The sequence below is a fragment of the Mustelus asterias genome, chromosome 24, assembly GCF_964213995.1.
Source record: "Mustelus asterias chromosome 24, sMusAst1.hap1.1, whole genome shotgun sequence".
Taxonomy (NCBI): Eukaryota; Metazoa; Chordata; class Chondrichthyes; order Carcharhiniformes; family Triakidae; genus Mustelus; species Mustelus asterias.
In genome coordinates, this window is record NC_135824.1 from 36,870,803 (window position 1) to 36,886,067 (window position 15,265).

Below are 15,265 nucleotides of genomic sequence, written 5' to 3' on the forward strand. Positions count from 1 at the left end.
TACTCATCCAGAAGTCTCTTAAAAAACCCTATTGAGTTTGCCTCCACCACCACTGACGGCAGCCGATTCCACTCACCCACCACCCTCTGAGTGAAAAACTTACCCCTGACATCTCCTCTGTACCTGCTCCCCAGCACCGTAAACCTGTGTCCTCTCGTAGCAGCCATTTCAGCCCTGGGAAAAGCCTCTGAGAGTCCACCCGATCTATACCTCTCAAGATCTTGTACACCTCTATCAGGTCACCTCTCATCCTTCGTCTCTCCAAGGAGAAAAGACCAAGCTCCCTCAGCCTATCCTCATAAGGCATGCCAACCAATCCAGGCAACATCCTTGTAAATCTTCTCTGCACCCTTTCAATCATTTCCACATCCCTCCTGTAATGAGGCAACCAGAACTGAGCACAGTACTCCAAGTGGGGTCTGACGAGGGTCTTATAAAGCTGCATCATTATCTCCCGACTCCTAAACTCAATCCCTCGATTGATGAAGGCCAGCACACCACACGCCTTCTTAACCACCTCCTCTACCTGCGAGGCCGATTTAAGAGTCCTATGGACCCAGACCCCAAGATCCTTCTTATCCTCTACACTGCTAAGAGTCTTACCCTGAATATTATACTCCTTCATCCCATTTGACCTGCCAAAATGGACCACTACACATTTATCTGGGTTGAAGTCCAACTGCCACTTCTCCACCCAGTCTTGCATCCTATCTATGTCACGCTGCAGCTTCTGACATCCCTCCAACCTATCCACAACACCACCAACCTTCGTGTCGTCGGCAAACGTACCAACCCATCCCTCCACTTCCTCATCCAGGTCATTTATGAAAATGACAAACAGCAAGGGTCCCAGAACAGATCTCGGGGCACTCCACTGGTGACCGACCTCCATTCAGAAAAAGACCCGTCTACAACCACTCTCTGCCTTCTGCAGGCAAGCCAGTTCTGAATCCACAAGGCAACAGCCCCTTGGATCCCATGCCCTCTCACTTTCTCGAGAAGTCTTGCATGGGGGACCTTATCGAACGCCTTGCTGAAGTCCATGTAAACCGCATCTACCGTTTTTCCTTCGTCAATGTGTTTAGTCACATTTTCAAAGGACTCCACCAGGCTCATAAGGCACGATTTGCCTTTGACAAAGCCGTGCTGACTACTTTTGAGCATACTAAACTTCTGTAATTGTTCATAAATCCTGTCCCTCAGGATCTTCTCCATCAACTTACCAACCACTGAGGTTATGCTGCTGCTTGATATGTTCTGCCAGTCTTTGGGAATGTGTGCCCTACATACTTAGCATCATACTGGCACCGAAATTCATATACCACATTACTCATCCTATCAAGATACCACCAACACGTCTCCTGTTCCACCAGAGGCCCAAACATCCTAAACCAGTGCTACACAAATATCAAACATGCCTACCGCTCTATCGTCCAACCACACTTTGGCAAATCAGACCACAAGGCTGTGCTCCGGCTCCCGGCTTACAAACAAAAACTGAAATGGGAGAATCCATCAAAGAAAGTCGTGAGGAATCAGATGATTTCCTATGAGACTGCTTAGAATCAGTAGACTGGTCAGTATTTAAAAACTCTGTGACCAGCCTGAACAAGTACGCCACTGCAGTAACTGACTTCATTAGTAAGTATGTAGAAGACTGTGTGCCAAGAAGCAAATCCGTGTGTTTCCCAACCGGAAACCATGGATGAACAGGGATATCCACTGCTCGCTGAAGTCTAGGGCTAAGGTGTTTAAGCCAGGCAACCCTGACCTATACAAGAAAACCAAATATGATCTAAGGAGATCCAAAGATGCCAAAAGATAGTGCTGGACCAAGCTAGAGTCCCAGGCTAACCACACGGATCCCCACCGATTATGGCAAGGTCTGCAAGACATAAAAGGCATAAGAGGCGACAAGGGGAAGGCATGTAAAACGCAGCCCTCCCTGATGTTCAATGCATTTTATGACCGTTTAGAGCAAGAGGTCAGCGAAAGCATGGCCTCCACCCCAAAAGCCTCAGATGAACCTATAACCTTCAACATCATTGTTCCTACAAATCTCCAAACTCTGTGGCCTGGGCTTGGCTTCTACCCGTGACTGGATCCAGAACTTCCTAATCCACAGACCGCAATCAGCAAGGATAGACAACATCTCCTCCACGATCATCCTCAATACCAGTGCCCAGCTATGTCCTCTGCTCCTTACACACCTGTGACTGTATGGAAAATTCCCCTCCAACTCGATTTTCAAATTTTCTGATGACATCACCGTAGTGGGTCAGATCTCAAACAGTGACAAGACAGAGTACAGGAAAAAGATAGAGAATCTGGTGGATTGGTGCAACGACAATAATCTCTCCCTCAATGTCAACAAAATGAAAGAGATAGTCATCGACTTCAGGAAGCATAGTGGAGGACATACACCTGTCTACATCAATGGGGATGAAGTAAAATGGTCGAGAGTTTCAAGCTTTTAGGTGACCAGGTCACCAACAACCTGTCCTAGTCCCTCCATGCTGACACTATAGTTAAGAAAGCCCACCAATGCCTCTACTTTCTTAGAGGCTAAGGGAATTTGGCATGTCTGCTACAACTCTCACCAACCTTTACAGATGCACCATAGAAAGCATTCTTTCTGGTTGTATCACAGCTTGGTATGGCTCCTGCTCTGTCCAAGGCTGCAAGAAACTACAAAGGGTCGTCAACGAAGCCCAGTCCATCACTCAAACCAGCCTCCCATCCATTGACACTGTCTGCACTTCCCGCTGCCTCGGAAAAGCAGCCAGCATAATCAAGGACCCCACGCACCCTAGACATTCTCTCTTCCACCTTCTTCCGTTGGGAAAAAGATACAAAAGTCTGAGGACACGTACCAACTGACTCAAGAACAGCTTCTTCCTTGCTGCCATCAGACCTTTGAATGGACCTACCTCGCATTAAGTTGATCTTTCTCTACACCCTAGCTATGACTGTACTACATTCTGCACTCTCTCCTTTCCTTCTCTATGAATGGTATGCTTTGTCTATATAGTGTGCAAGAAACAATATTTTTCACGGTATACTAATACATGTGACAATAATAAATCATATCATTTGTGTGTTTGGTAGAAAGTCTTTTTAGCTTGTTGACAGCATCTTGTTAGTGGTGAATACCACTAACTCCACTAACCATGCCACTAACCATGCTTGCAAACTCAAAACACACAATGTCCAACATTAAATGTGATTCCATGATTGGATAACATTTGTTAAATAATCCTCAGTGTGCTGACAGTGACGAGACAGAGTACAGGAATGAGATAGAGGATCTGGTGAACTGGTGCAACAACAATAATCTCTCCCTCAATGTCAATAAAATGAAGATGATAGTCATCGACTTCAGGAAGCGCAGTGGAGGACATACCCCTGTCTACATCAATGGAGACGAAGTAAAATGGTCATCTTCAAGTTCCTAGGTGTCCAGATCACCAACAACCTGTCCTGGTCACCCCATGTGACACTATAATTAAAAAAGCCCACCAACCCCTCTACTTTCTCAGAAGACGAAGGAAATTTGGCATGCCTGCTATAACTCTCACCAACCTTTACAGATACACCAGAGAAAGCATTCTTTCTGGTTGTATTGTGCTGACAACCAATTTAAGATTATCAGTCAGACTCGCAGACGGGCATGTGTGTGTATTGTAAGCTACATATATTCATGCATAGGGCCCTGTTCTTTACAGACATGTATACATATTGCACCTGTTTACATTTTTTAAAAATGACAGCCGTTCACTGGTTCATTCCTCAGGCCAATGCGTTGACCAGAGTTAAGCAGCCTGATTTATATTGCAAACAAAGCTTGACAATTAAACGGTGCATTTTACATGGCAATGCCTCTACCAGAGTCCACTTGCCAACCAATCAGCACTCTTCTCAGAGTGTGAAGTTGTTGCTTCCCCTGACGTTGGTATTCTTGCAGGAGCAGGGGGACCTGGCCGTATTTGTTAATTAATTAATAACGAAGGCTGGAAGCTACTTTCATTGAAGGTAGCAAGTCAGGTGGAGAAAGCAATTAATAAAGCAAATAAATATCGAGCCATTATTAATAGGAGCATAGAGTACAAGAGCAAGGGGGTTATGCTGAACTTATTCAACCTCAGCTGGAATATTGTGTACAGTTCTGGGTGCCGCACTATAGGGGAAACGATGTTTTCACATGAGTGGTTCAGGTCTGGAATGCACTGCCTGGAAGTGTGGTGAAGGCAGGTCCAATTGAGGTATTCAAGAGGGCATTAGATAATTACTTGAATAGAAATAATATGCAGAGGGATAGGAAAAAGGTTGGGGAATGGTACTATGTCATAATGTTCATTTGAAGAGCCAGTACAGACAGGATAGGCCAAATGACCTCCTTCTGCACCATAACAATCTGTGATTGTCCTGGTGAATACAAGATGAAAATCTTTGACAAAATGTTTTTTTCTTAGATGATTAATTTTGGTTTCCTCCCCAAGTTCCCATCATCACAGAGGTCAGCCATTTCAATTAACTCGACTGGTAGCAAGAAATTATTAAGCACAGATATGTACAGGCAGACAACTGCACAGTGGTAATATCACTGGACGAGTAATCCAGGAATCCTGGCTAATGGTTTGGGAGCACAGGTTCAAATCCCACCTTGGCAGCTAGTGGAATTTAAATTCAATAAACTCATAGAATCATAGAATCCCTACAGTGCAGAAGGAGGCCATTCGGCCCATCGAGTCTGCACCGACCACAATCCCACCCAGGCCCTACATATTTTACCCGCTAATCCCTCTAACCTACGCATTTTAGGATTCGAAGGGGCAATTTTTTTAACCTGGCCAATCAACCTAACCCGCACATCTTTGGACTGTGGGAGGAAACCGGAGCACCCGGAGGAAACCCACGCAGACACGGGGAGAACGTGCAAACTCCACACAGACAGTGACCCGAGCCGGGAATCGAACCCGGGACCCTGGAGCTATGAAGCAGCAGTGCTAACCACTGTGCCACCGTGCCGTCCCTAGCTGTGAAGCAGCAGTGCTAACCACTGCTAATAATTTTATTAGATAAAAAAAAGCTAAGGCTGAAAGCTACTTTCAGTAATTGTGATCATGTGAAAACACATCTGGTTCACTAATGTCCTTTAGGGAACAAAATCTGCCATCCTTACCTGGTCTGACCTGTTTGCCCTCTGAAATGGCCGAGCAAGTCACTCAGTTGTAGCAAATGGGGATGGGCAACAAATGCTGGCCTTGCCAGCGATGCCCACTTCTTCATTGAATCATTCACCATTCTTAAAAAAAATACAGCGAAGGCTATGGTCCTTACAATAGTCCAGCTTAAGTACTTAAGACTTGTGTTCCAGAATTAGCCATGTCCCTTGCCAAGCTGTTCTGGTACACCAACAATACCGGTGTCTAATCAACAAAATGGAAAATATCCCAGGTTATGTCCTGTCCATGAAAAGTAGGACCTTTCCAATCCAACCAATTGCTGCTCATTCAGTCTCCTCTCAATCATCAGCAATGCAATAAAAGTTAACAGTGCAATAAAGCAGCAGTAATCAACAATAATTTGCTTCCCAATGCTCAGTTTAGGTTCCATCAGGACCAAATCAGCTCCATGCCTCAATATAGCCTTGGTCCAAACATGGACAAAGAGCAGAATTCCAGAAGTGAAATGAGGGTCACTGCCCTCGATATCAAAGCAACATTTGACCAATTGTGGTATCAAAGAACCCAAGTAAAATCAGGGAGAGAACTTATACTGGTGAAAGTGAAATTGAACACATCCATCGGGACTTCCACAGGGTCCTGCCATGCATCTTCAGTCATGCATCCAGCCTCGGAGAGATGAAGATCTGGCCCCACATTATGGGCATGAGTGAAGTGTAACTTAATGATTTATTCAAAATTATCAAAGATTAAATAGGACACAGGCGTATTAATTACCACCATTTTATTGCAAAAATCCTTATCACAATTAGGAACACCACAAAGTTAAGTACGGTATTGATATTTAATATCAATCAATAGAATCTAAATCATAGGTCCAAGACTAATTAAGTGCATCGCAATATGTTGTATTTAGCTAGATTTTCAGTCCAAGATCACAGTATGATTATCAAAGGTAATTTTATTCAACAAATATGATGTATGGGTAGTATTATGGCTGTCCCCTAACCATAGTTGATTAGCTTCTGTGACACTTGCATCGTTCAGTGGCTTCTTTCTTTGGCCATTCTCTCATTCCCAAGCTTATTTTCCTGTAATGTTTTACTATGCTTTCCTCTGTGTTTAGAGACTAAGCAGTGATATACTTCACAATATTTTTACTTTTGTTCAATTAAGCAATAACCCAAACTATTCCTAAGCATCCAATTCTCTCTAGAAGGTTGAAAAAGGCTACAATTTAATCACAGCTCTTTTTCAGTATTTGCAGATACTTTAGAAGCTCATTGCAGCTCCCTCTAAACTTTGCTCTACCTTTTCACTAGCAACATGCAAACTTCTGTGAACTGCAAAACAATTACCTTACATATGTTAGCTATCCTAAAGGTAATTTCACTACAGGACATAACCAATAAAAATAAGAATTACCCATCCTCAAATCACTTGGACCCTTGTGTGAGGTGTCATATCAATGAAGCAGATGCACAATAGAAATGATAATTGCTCAGTTTCTATTAGTTTCACAAACAACATACATCTCCTTGCCATTTGGTCGGCCACAGCTATCATAACCTTTTCCGACATTAGAGTTCCCTCAAGGGCTGTTAAGCCATCTAAGTTAGCACAATGGCATATCAATCAATGTGTTAGCCTGCTTCTTTGTCAAGGATGGCAGCAGAGTTTTGTTTGGAAGTATGTGCTGCTCTGGAATTTTTATTTGTACTCAGAATTTCAAAATTTATGTATTAGTCTTACATGTATAAGGCTTACATTAACACTGCAAGGAAGTTACTGTGAAATTCCCCGAGTCGCCACACTCCGGTGCCTGTTCGGGTCAATGCGCCTAACCAGCACGTCTTTCGGACTGTGGGAGGAAACCGGAGCACCCGGAGGAAACCCACACAGACACGGGGAGAGTGTGCAAACTCCACACAGACAGTGACCCAAGCCAGAAATCGAACCCGGGTCCCTGGCGCTGTGAGGCAGCAGTGTTAACCCACTGTGCCACCCCAGCGTGCAAGGATTTTCCTTCCAAATACCTTTCTAAGAGATTTTTACACAGTGGGCGGAATTTTACAGCCTCACTCAAGCAAGACTGGAAATTCTTGCCCGAGGTCAACGGACATTTCGAATTCCGGCGATCAAGTTCAAAGTGATGACAAAGAATATCAAATATTTTGAAACTAAATTAAATGCTTGAGATGGAATACAAATAAGCATCTATGGGGGAAAAGAAACTGACACTTAAGAGCAACAAAGACCCTTAGTGTTTGGGAATGGTGACGTTGGATCTTGGATCATGACATCAAGATAAACTTCCTGACAAAAAAAAACGAACCTGCTTTTTTATGCAATTGTTTTCCTGGAATGGTGTGACCCCTTGTCCATTCTTGCAGCGCATGGAGGGCACAGTCTGAATGCGCTATTACCTCCCAGCTACACACCCAACGCTTCCAAACACATTGTTAAATTCCCTTCATCCCAGTTTCTGCTCTTTCCAAAGGACATTGGGGCCATGGATGAGATTAGCAGCTCGTTAAAGACCAGGAATAGAACAAGGGACTTCTTGGTTATCCATTGTTTTCATTACATTCATCAAAGAGTGGTAAATTTAATTTCAACTAAGTGTTTCAACTTGAAAAACATAGTGTGTTCAGTTTACATTGTACTTAGCTAAATAGACACATATGACAGGATTTAATTGTATGAAAAGGAAATGCCAACTGTTTTCTCAGCAGTTTCAGAATTCACCACCTTACTTTTATTAGACTTTCTAATTCCAACACTAACCTTTTCTGTTAGGAACGAAGGCTTATAAGCACCATCAGTGGAAGTATTGCCTGTTCCCCTTAAAGACTTCATATGTGAGACAGCCATGCGTAGAATGGTCAGTTTATCGGGTTTACGTGCTAAAGCACTGCACGTTGGCACCATGTCAGACAATTCTGTGATATAGGCAGTCATCTTATTTCGGCGCCGTCTCTCAATTTCACTGTGATTCTCTCTGCAGATTATAACATAGTATCATTTAGAATAGTGATAAACTATTAAGCAAAATTACAAAATGGAAAACAATCCAGTTACATCTGCCAGTAAATTATTTCCTGTGACACTGTCTTGTTTCAGGTTTTCTACCTACACTGACATGGCAGAGCCATAGTGTTAATAATGCTAAAATTAAAGAAACCTCCCAAAAGGTTAAATTAAGAGGACAGCAGGACTTGACTATATAGAACCCAGACAAAACGTCTCAACCAGCATGCTCCAGATAATGAAAGCAAGTTCTGACATTTCAGTCATCATTCACTCCTATCCTAGCTGAGATAACTTGATTCATTTGAGCTCAGCAAGGTAGTTGTCAGGGTGATCTGCTTCCTAGCATAAGAATTAAGAATAATGGCAGAAAAAAAAATAGATATTCACGGTCAGTCAAGCCTAATGAAGGTTAATGGAAAGGTCTTCACTTGACCTAGGAATTTAGTTTTCCCAGCTAGATGCAGACCCCCAGGAAAATAAAGCAAAAAGGGAATATTTAATTTGCTATCCCAGATACTACAGTATTTTTTTTTTGCTGTGTTGTGTTGTTAAATAAAGTCTAGAATTTCTACTTTTGCTCAGTCACTCATAACCTGCAGTATAAACCAGCTTCTTGATTTAATCATCTATTTTGTCTTACCAGAGAGTTCATCAGTTCCACCTACTGAAAGATTAGGGAAATGCATATGCAAGTACATGCTGCCCAGTCTGTATGACTAGTGTAAACCAGGAGGATGAAACAATCGCAGAGAGAGGTATTTGGTAGTGCAAACTAACATAAACAGCATGAGGTCCACTTAGGGAAGCGACTTGTGCCAATGAGCATGTGAGAATGTCTATGGCAGCTCTAAAAATTTGTAACAGACATCAAGCTGATTTCTCTTTAAACATGAAAAGCACTTCACAAAATTGTGTAACTGACAGTAAAATCATCAACTTGTTCTAAATGAAAGTATTTGCATATTTCTTATTTGTATTGTACTTACTTCAGAATGCCTAATTCCCTATACAAATGAAGCATGTAAACAACATAATTTAAAAAAAATTATTGACTTTCATAATTTTGCATAAGCAACTTTACAATTTTACAGAAATACTGGCAAATGCGCTTTCTCCTCACACACTACATACCCATCCATTTATTTCAACAATTGACTGAACTAGTTCACTATTACATTATATTGATCTTCCACCAAATTCTCAGAACTTTTTGCAGTAAACATCTTGATTTTTATACCAGAACATTATTCTATGTGACAAACAAAATTGCCTTCAGGTAAATTGAATGAGTACTGGACTGTGGTGACGGTCATTGATGGTGACAGAGTCTATAACTCACAGGTACACTTTGTATCCCATTAGACCGTACACTACATCTTCCAATTAATCTATTTCATTTTTAGAACAGTATTGTAAACCACCTCAATAATTAAACGAAATGGAGAAGTTTATATAAAGCAAACGTTTGCTTAAAAAGCAGTTCATAAAAGCAGGTAAACAAAACCCATATTTATTTGCTTCACATCACAACTTTCAAACAACTACCCGTATAATGAATGGCTATGAATGGATGGCTGTTGTGTAGGCAAAAACACCATACGTAGCAAAATCTATTTTTTAAAAAAGGAAGAAAAATGACAAATTAACCTGTTTTTGGTGGAACTGTTTAAGGGAGAATTGTTGCATTTCAGAAAAACTCTCTGGCCCTTTTCCACATGGTGCCAACACAGGGAAAGGCAGACAAAACCTCAGTTTAACACAACATTCAAAGGGTTTCTGGCAAAGCAGAATTCCATCAGTGCAGTAACTGAAAAGTCAGCCCAGAATATACTCGTGCCTTAGATCGAGTCTTGAACCCACAGCTTTTAGAACCAGAGGTGTCTGTGCTAATAACTAAGTCAAGCTGATGTGCCATTCCTATCTGGATTCTACAGTAAAAACGCCAAAATTCATGGAGGTTATTCAGTTCAAGATAGTCACCAGAGATCAGGAAATTATTCTAATTAATTCATAAAATCCCTTTGACAGATAATCAAATGCAACCCACCAAACCTTGCATGCTGCACATAAAGTATAATATCTTCATATATTGTGAAAAATAGCATTGCATGATACTCCAAAAAATCAACCAAGGAATCATAATTCCTCTTGTTATATGCTCACAGAAACACTGATGATATTGTATATCTTTACGCCTTTAAAAGAGACTTAGTCAGGTTCTATTAGCATACAAAGGTAATTCAATACATATAATCACATTTATATTGATGACAAAAAGCAACATCGTGTGATTAGAGCTTTTAAGTTTTCCTTACTTCACACATCGAAATAACGGCTGTGTTTCTCATTTATAAGAAATGCTGACCTGAACCAAATTTAAGAACAGATATTAAAATTGCTTTGGATGCCTTTTGCTTTTTCCTACCTGTCCAACTTTTCTTGTCATCAGCAATGTAGTCATCATCTAACCTGGAAGCAAAATCAACTCTATGCTAAAAAGAGTGAGTTGGCTTTGTGGGAAGAGGATGAAACGACTTGCTTTGGCTCATTGCTAAACCCATTAGGGTTACTCCTACCTTGTACCTTTTTCTTTATCATCAAGGATCTGAACTGCATACCTACAAAACAAAAAGGCAGTCAATTCAACAGGAACTAAAAACAAATCTATGTACATTGTATGTTAGCAAGAACAACAATCACTGCATGACAGTACAAAACTATATGCTCAAAGATGTATTTAGAATTAGAAATAATGTCATGATGGAGAAGTACATAAACATTTAACACGTGCACTATGATTATAAAGAACATTGAACAATAAAAGAAATATGTTTAACAAATTCATTTGAAAATCTTAAAAAGATATAAACAAGGAATGCCTCTGTGTATGCTGAATTTATGCACTTCTTTATGGTCAATAATCGAGCATGGTACACAAAGAACTGGGAGAAAATTGTACATGGTGTTGAGGCGAAACCATCGGAACATTCCACTTCGCAACAAGACCACCGATTCAAAATCCAGCTATTTCTAAAATACCCTGAATATATGAAACACCTTTAAATTAGAATAAAAACGTAGAATTGTTTCATTTAGGGATTTAATTTCAATTTTTAGAAAAGATTATTCATATTTACAAATGAGAACTTCCTTATTTTGTTTATCATGAATAGAATTATACGTGGAGACGGTGACCCCTCTCCAGGCATAAAGGTCAAAGGTGAGCTCATCTCCACATGGCCAGGAAACTCTGTCAGGCTATTAATTCTCTCAAATCGAGACTTCTACCTCCATGCAGGAGGAAACTCTCTGACTTTTAAAATCAAATGTCAGATCAAGTCCAAGGTTGGATGCAATGCCTTATCTTGTCAGCTTGGATCTTGTTGGTCTCTCTAGTGGGGACCATGAATTGGATTCAATTGAGTTTTGAATTTGGTTTTTGGAGTATGCAAGGAATGGATTTGGGTTTGCCCGCTCCATTCTGAGCATTGACTATGTAACTTAAAGGATGTAGTAAAAATATTTTTTAAAACTCTCGGACGTTTGGCTAAGATTAGGCATTAGATCATGCCTGAGATGGGGTGCAATTCCTTATCTTATCAGCTTGAATCTTGTTTATCTCTCTTGTGGAGACTATGAATTAGCTTCAACTGGATTTTGAATTTGGTTTTTGGAGCAAGCAAGGAGTAGCTTAGGGTGGCACAGTGGTTAGCACTGCTGCTTCACAGCACCAGGGACCCGAGCGCAATTCTGGCCTTGGGTGATTGTGTGTGTGGAGTCTGCATGTTCTCCCAATGCCTGTGTGGGTTTCCTCCCAGTGCTCTGGTTTCCACCCACAGTCCAAAGATGTGTAGGTTAGATGGATTGGCCATGTTAAATGTATGGGGTTGCGTATGGGGCCTGGGTAAAATGCTCTGTCAGAGAGTCCATGCAGACTCAATAAGCCAAATGGCCTCTTCTGCACTGTAGGGATTCTATGATTTGCCCAGTCCATTCTCAGCATTGGCTTTGTAATTTTACGGATGGAGTAAGTCTAGGCAAATGTATTGAAGCAGGTCAAAGAGCAACATGATAGATGTATATAGTTTGCAAAGAATTATACCCTCTGTATTGAAATGTTTGTAATGTTCTCATTACTGAACCTCAGAGTGAATCTCAGTCTCTGGAGAAAATGTGAATATCATCATACGTTATTGTAAGAACAATCTGAAATGTTTTGTAATGCGTCTTTCGGATTTTATATGAATAAACTACATTTTTGCAAAAATAAAAAAACTGCCTCTGGGAGCTGCCGGCCAATCAGATGCCCAGCAGTTCTCCAGTCTCAGAAGCGGCATTGAGGCAGTGGCCATTGCTGGGACTGAAGCTAGTCCATGGGCAAGATCGCCGCTGGAGCCAGACACCAAGAAAAGGGGGCGATCAATCCTAGTGAGGTGGGAGTCGTGATCAGTAGGGCAAGGGGGAAAAACATGTACAGGCATTGTATAGCCCTCAGGGGGCTATGGGCCACAGGATGCCCAGGCGAGCACCACCAGGCTATCAAGGTTACCTGGCATGGGCACCACATTGCCATTGGTATTTGACTAGTATTTTAATCTAGGAACATAGGACTGAGGAGCAGGAATAGGCCCTGCAGCCTTAATTGACCACTGAAGGCCCTCAGTTGTCCCAAGGTCAAGCAGAGTGCAGGAAGCCACTGGTAAAATTCCAGCAGAAGCAGGTAGCTAATGGGCATGGTGTCCCCCCGCCCCGCCCACCATTCCCAACTGCTTGCCAACTTGTTGCTAAGTGGATTGGGGGGAGGTTGTTGTGGATGTAAAATTCCAGTCCATGAAACAGAACGCTTTCAGAATTGCTCCTATTCCTCCACTGCACACTAATCACATTTTCTAACAATACAAATACAGGGAGCAAAAAGGTCTTCTGTGCTTAGATCCTATTCACTTAAGTGACTATACACTTACTGTATTTGAGTGGACAGTGCTACAGGTCTAATACCACCAATCCAGAAAAGTGCAAAATGTCAAGACAAAGGAAGTGCACTTTGACAATTTACAAATAGATTCTAGAATTTACAAATTGTTAATCTTACTAAATTTCTAATGGCATCTCCTCCAAAGCCCAAAAGATCAACTCATGTCACCCAGGGTTCCACCTTTACCTCTGCCCTTCATATGCAAGCCTCAAAACATCATCCAAAGAATGGGTTAACTATCGCATGTACAACAACAGCAATAACCTGTATTTATATAGTGCCTTTAAAGTACCCTGCAGCATTTCACAGGAGCATTACAAGACAAAATGTGGCACAGCCACATAGGACAGGTTATCAGAAGGTTGGTCAAAGGGGTAGGTTTTGGTGAGCATTTTAAAGGAAGGAAGGAGAGGTAGAGAGGCAGAGACATGGAATTCTAGAGTGTCAGGCCTTAGCAGCTGAAGGCACAGCCACCAATGGTGAAAACTGTTTCTTGAGGGATGCTCAAGAAACCAGAATTGGACAAGTACAGATATCCCAGGGATTTGTGGGGCTGAAGAAGATTACAGCAAGAGAGACAAGTGAATCCACAGAGTAAACTGAAAACAAGGATGAAACATTTGGGCCTTGCTTAAGTGAGAGTTAATGTAGGTCAGTGAGCATAGGAGTGATGGACTTGGTGCAAGTTAGGACATGGGCAGCAGAGTTTTAGTAACCTCAAATTTAGACAATAGAATGTAGAAGACTGGCCGGTATTGCACTGGAATAGTCAAGTCTTGAAGTAACAAATGCATGGATAACGGTTTCTGCAGGTGAACTGAGAGAGGCATTTAGCCAAGCAACATGACAAACATGGCAGTAATGATGGAACTCATCTTGGGGACAAAGATTGCTAACAGTCTGGCAGTCTCAGACAATTGGCACAATGAGGGATAGAACTCATGTACTTTCAGAAAATGTCACTGAGGGAAAATATCTAACGGAGAAATAGCAGGGCATGCGAAAGGAAACCATTGCAGGTAATTCTCTGGCTATGAGGCAACAAAACCTTAACCTGCTCTTGCATCATGACCTCTGGAGTGTCCAAGGATCTATCCTTAGTCCCCTCGGCTATCTCATCTATACCTTTCAGAGATGACATCTGAAAACACATCAGTTCCACACAGATTTCAACAGCACCAACACTCCACCACCTTGGATTTGTCACACTACTTTCCTGATGCAGTACTGAATGAGCAGAAATTTTCTCCAATTAAATATTGGGAACACAGAAGCCAAGTCTTCAGTCACCACCATCAAGCTCACTCCCTAGCCACTAACTCACCTACCGCCTTGACCAGTTGGCCTGACATTTCCTCAAGTCTCTCGGTATCAAATTCTGTTTGATGGCTCTCCTGAACCTACATCTAGGTTCACTACATCTTTATTTATTCCTGACCCACTTGGTGATCACGGTAAAAAAGACCATTTTATAAAAAAAGGAGCTTCCCATTTCAGGTGAAATACCAGTAAAACTGCCCATAATGGACAGGGCAATTTGGTTTTGGCATTATATGGCACGTGCTTCAATACTTGCAGTCCCCCAATTCACTTACCTTGAAAATTTGCTAGGCCCTTCTCCATCTTCATCATCAAATTCCAGTCTAAGGAAAAATATATTGCAATCAAAACTTTCAATCTATTGAAGTAGTAAATTGAGAAAAAGACTTGTAACCTAACTAATCACCAGGTATTGGCTAGATGAATAGAATTGCCATTTTACACCATTTCTTACCACACAATTTCAGTCATGTCAGGCCTAAATGCTCTCAATTTGAAAGTTGTTATACTTTTGTGAGCATGACAATTTTAACCTGTCCAAAATATATGAAAAATGTCAGAAAAGTACAAAATTTGAAACAAACACAAACAGCAGTATATTTATTATGGGAGAGGGATTGTGTAGTCATTCCACAGCTGAGTAACCTTTGCACACCCAAAGTATTTGTCATAGAATCATAGAATCCCTACAGTGCAGAAGGAGGCCATTCGGCCCATCGAGTCTGCACCGACCACAATCCCACCCAGGCCC

General features: G+C 41.6%; 1 protein-coding gene across 3 annotated transcripts in view; it reads right to left on the reverse strand.

Moving 5' to 3' along the window:
* The window catches only part of arnt2 (aryl-hydrocarbon receptor nuclear translocator 2), a 391,537-nt gene that overhangs the window by 336,050 nt on the left and 40,222 nt on the right, over positions 1-15,265 (reverse strand). For all 3 annotated transcript variants that reach the window (XM_078241563.1, XM_078241562.1, XM_078241561.1), the window contains exons 2-3: positions 14,790-14,837; positions 7,974-8,187 (exon numbers count right to left, since the gene is read on the reverse strand). In XM_078241563.1, coding sequence (XP_078097689.1) covers positions 7,974-8,187; positions 14,790-14,837 — 262 coding nt within the window. The remainder of the gene's footprint in view (positions 1-7,973; positions 8,188-14,789; positions 14,838-15,265) is intronic.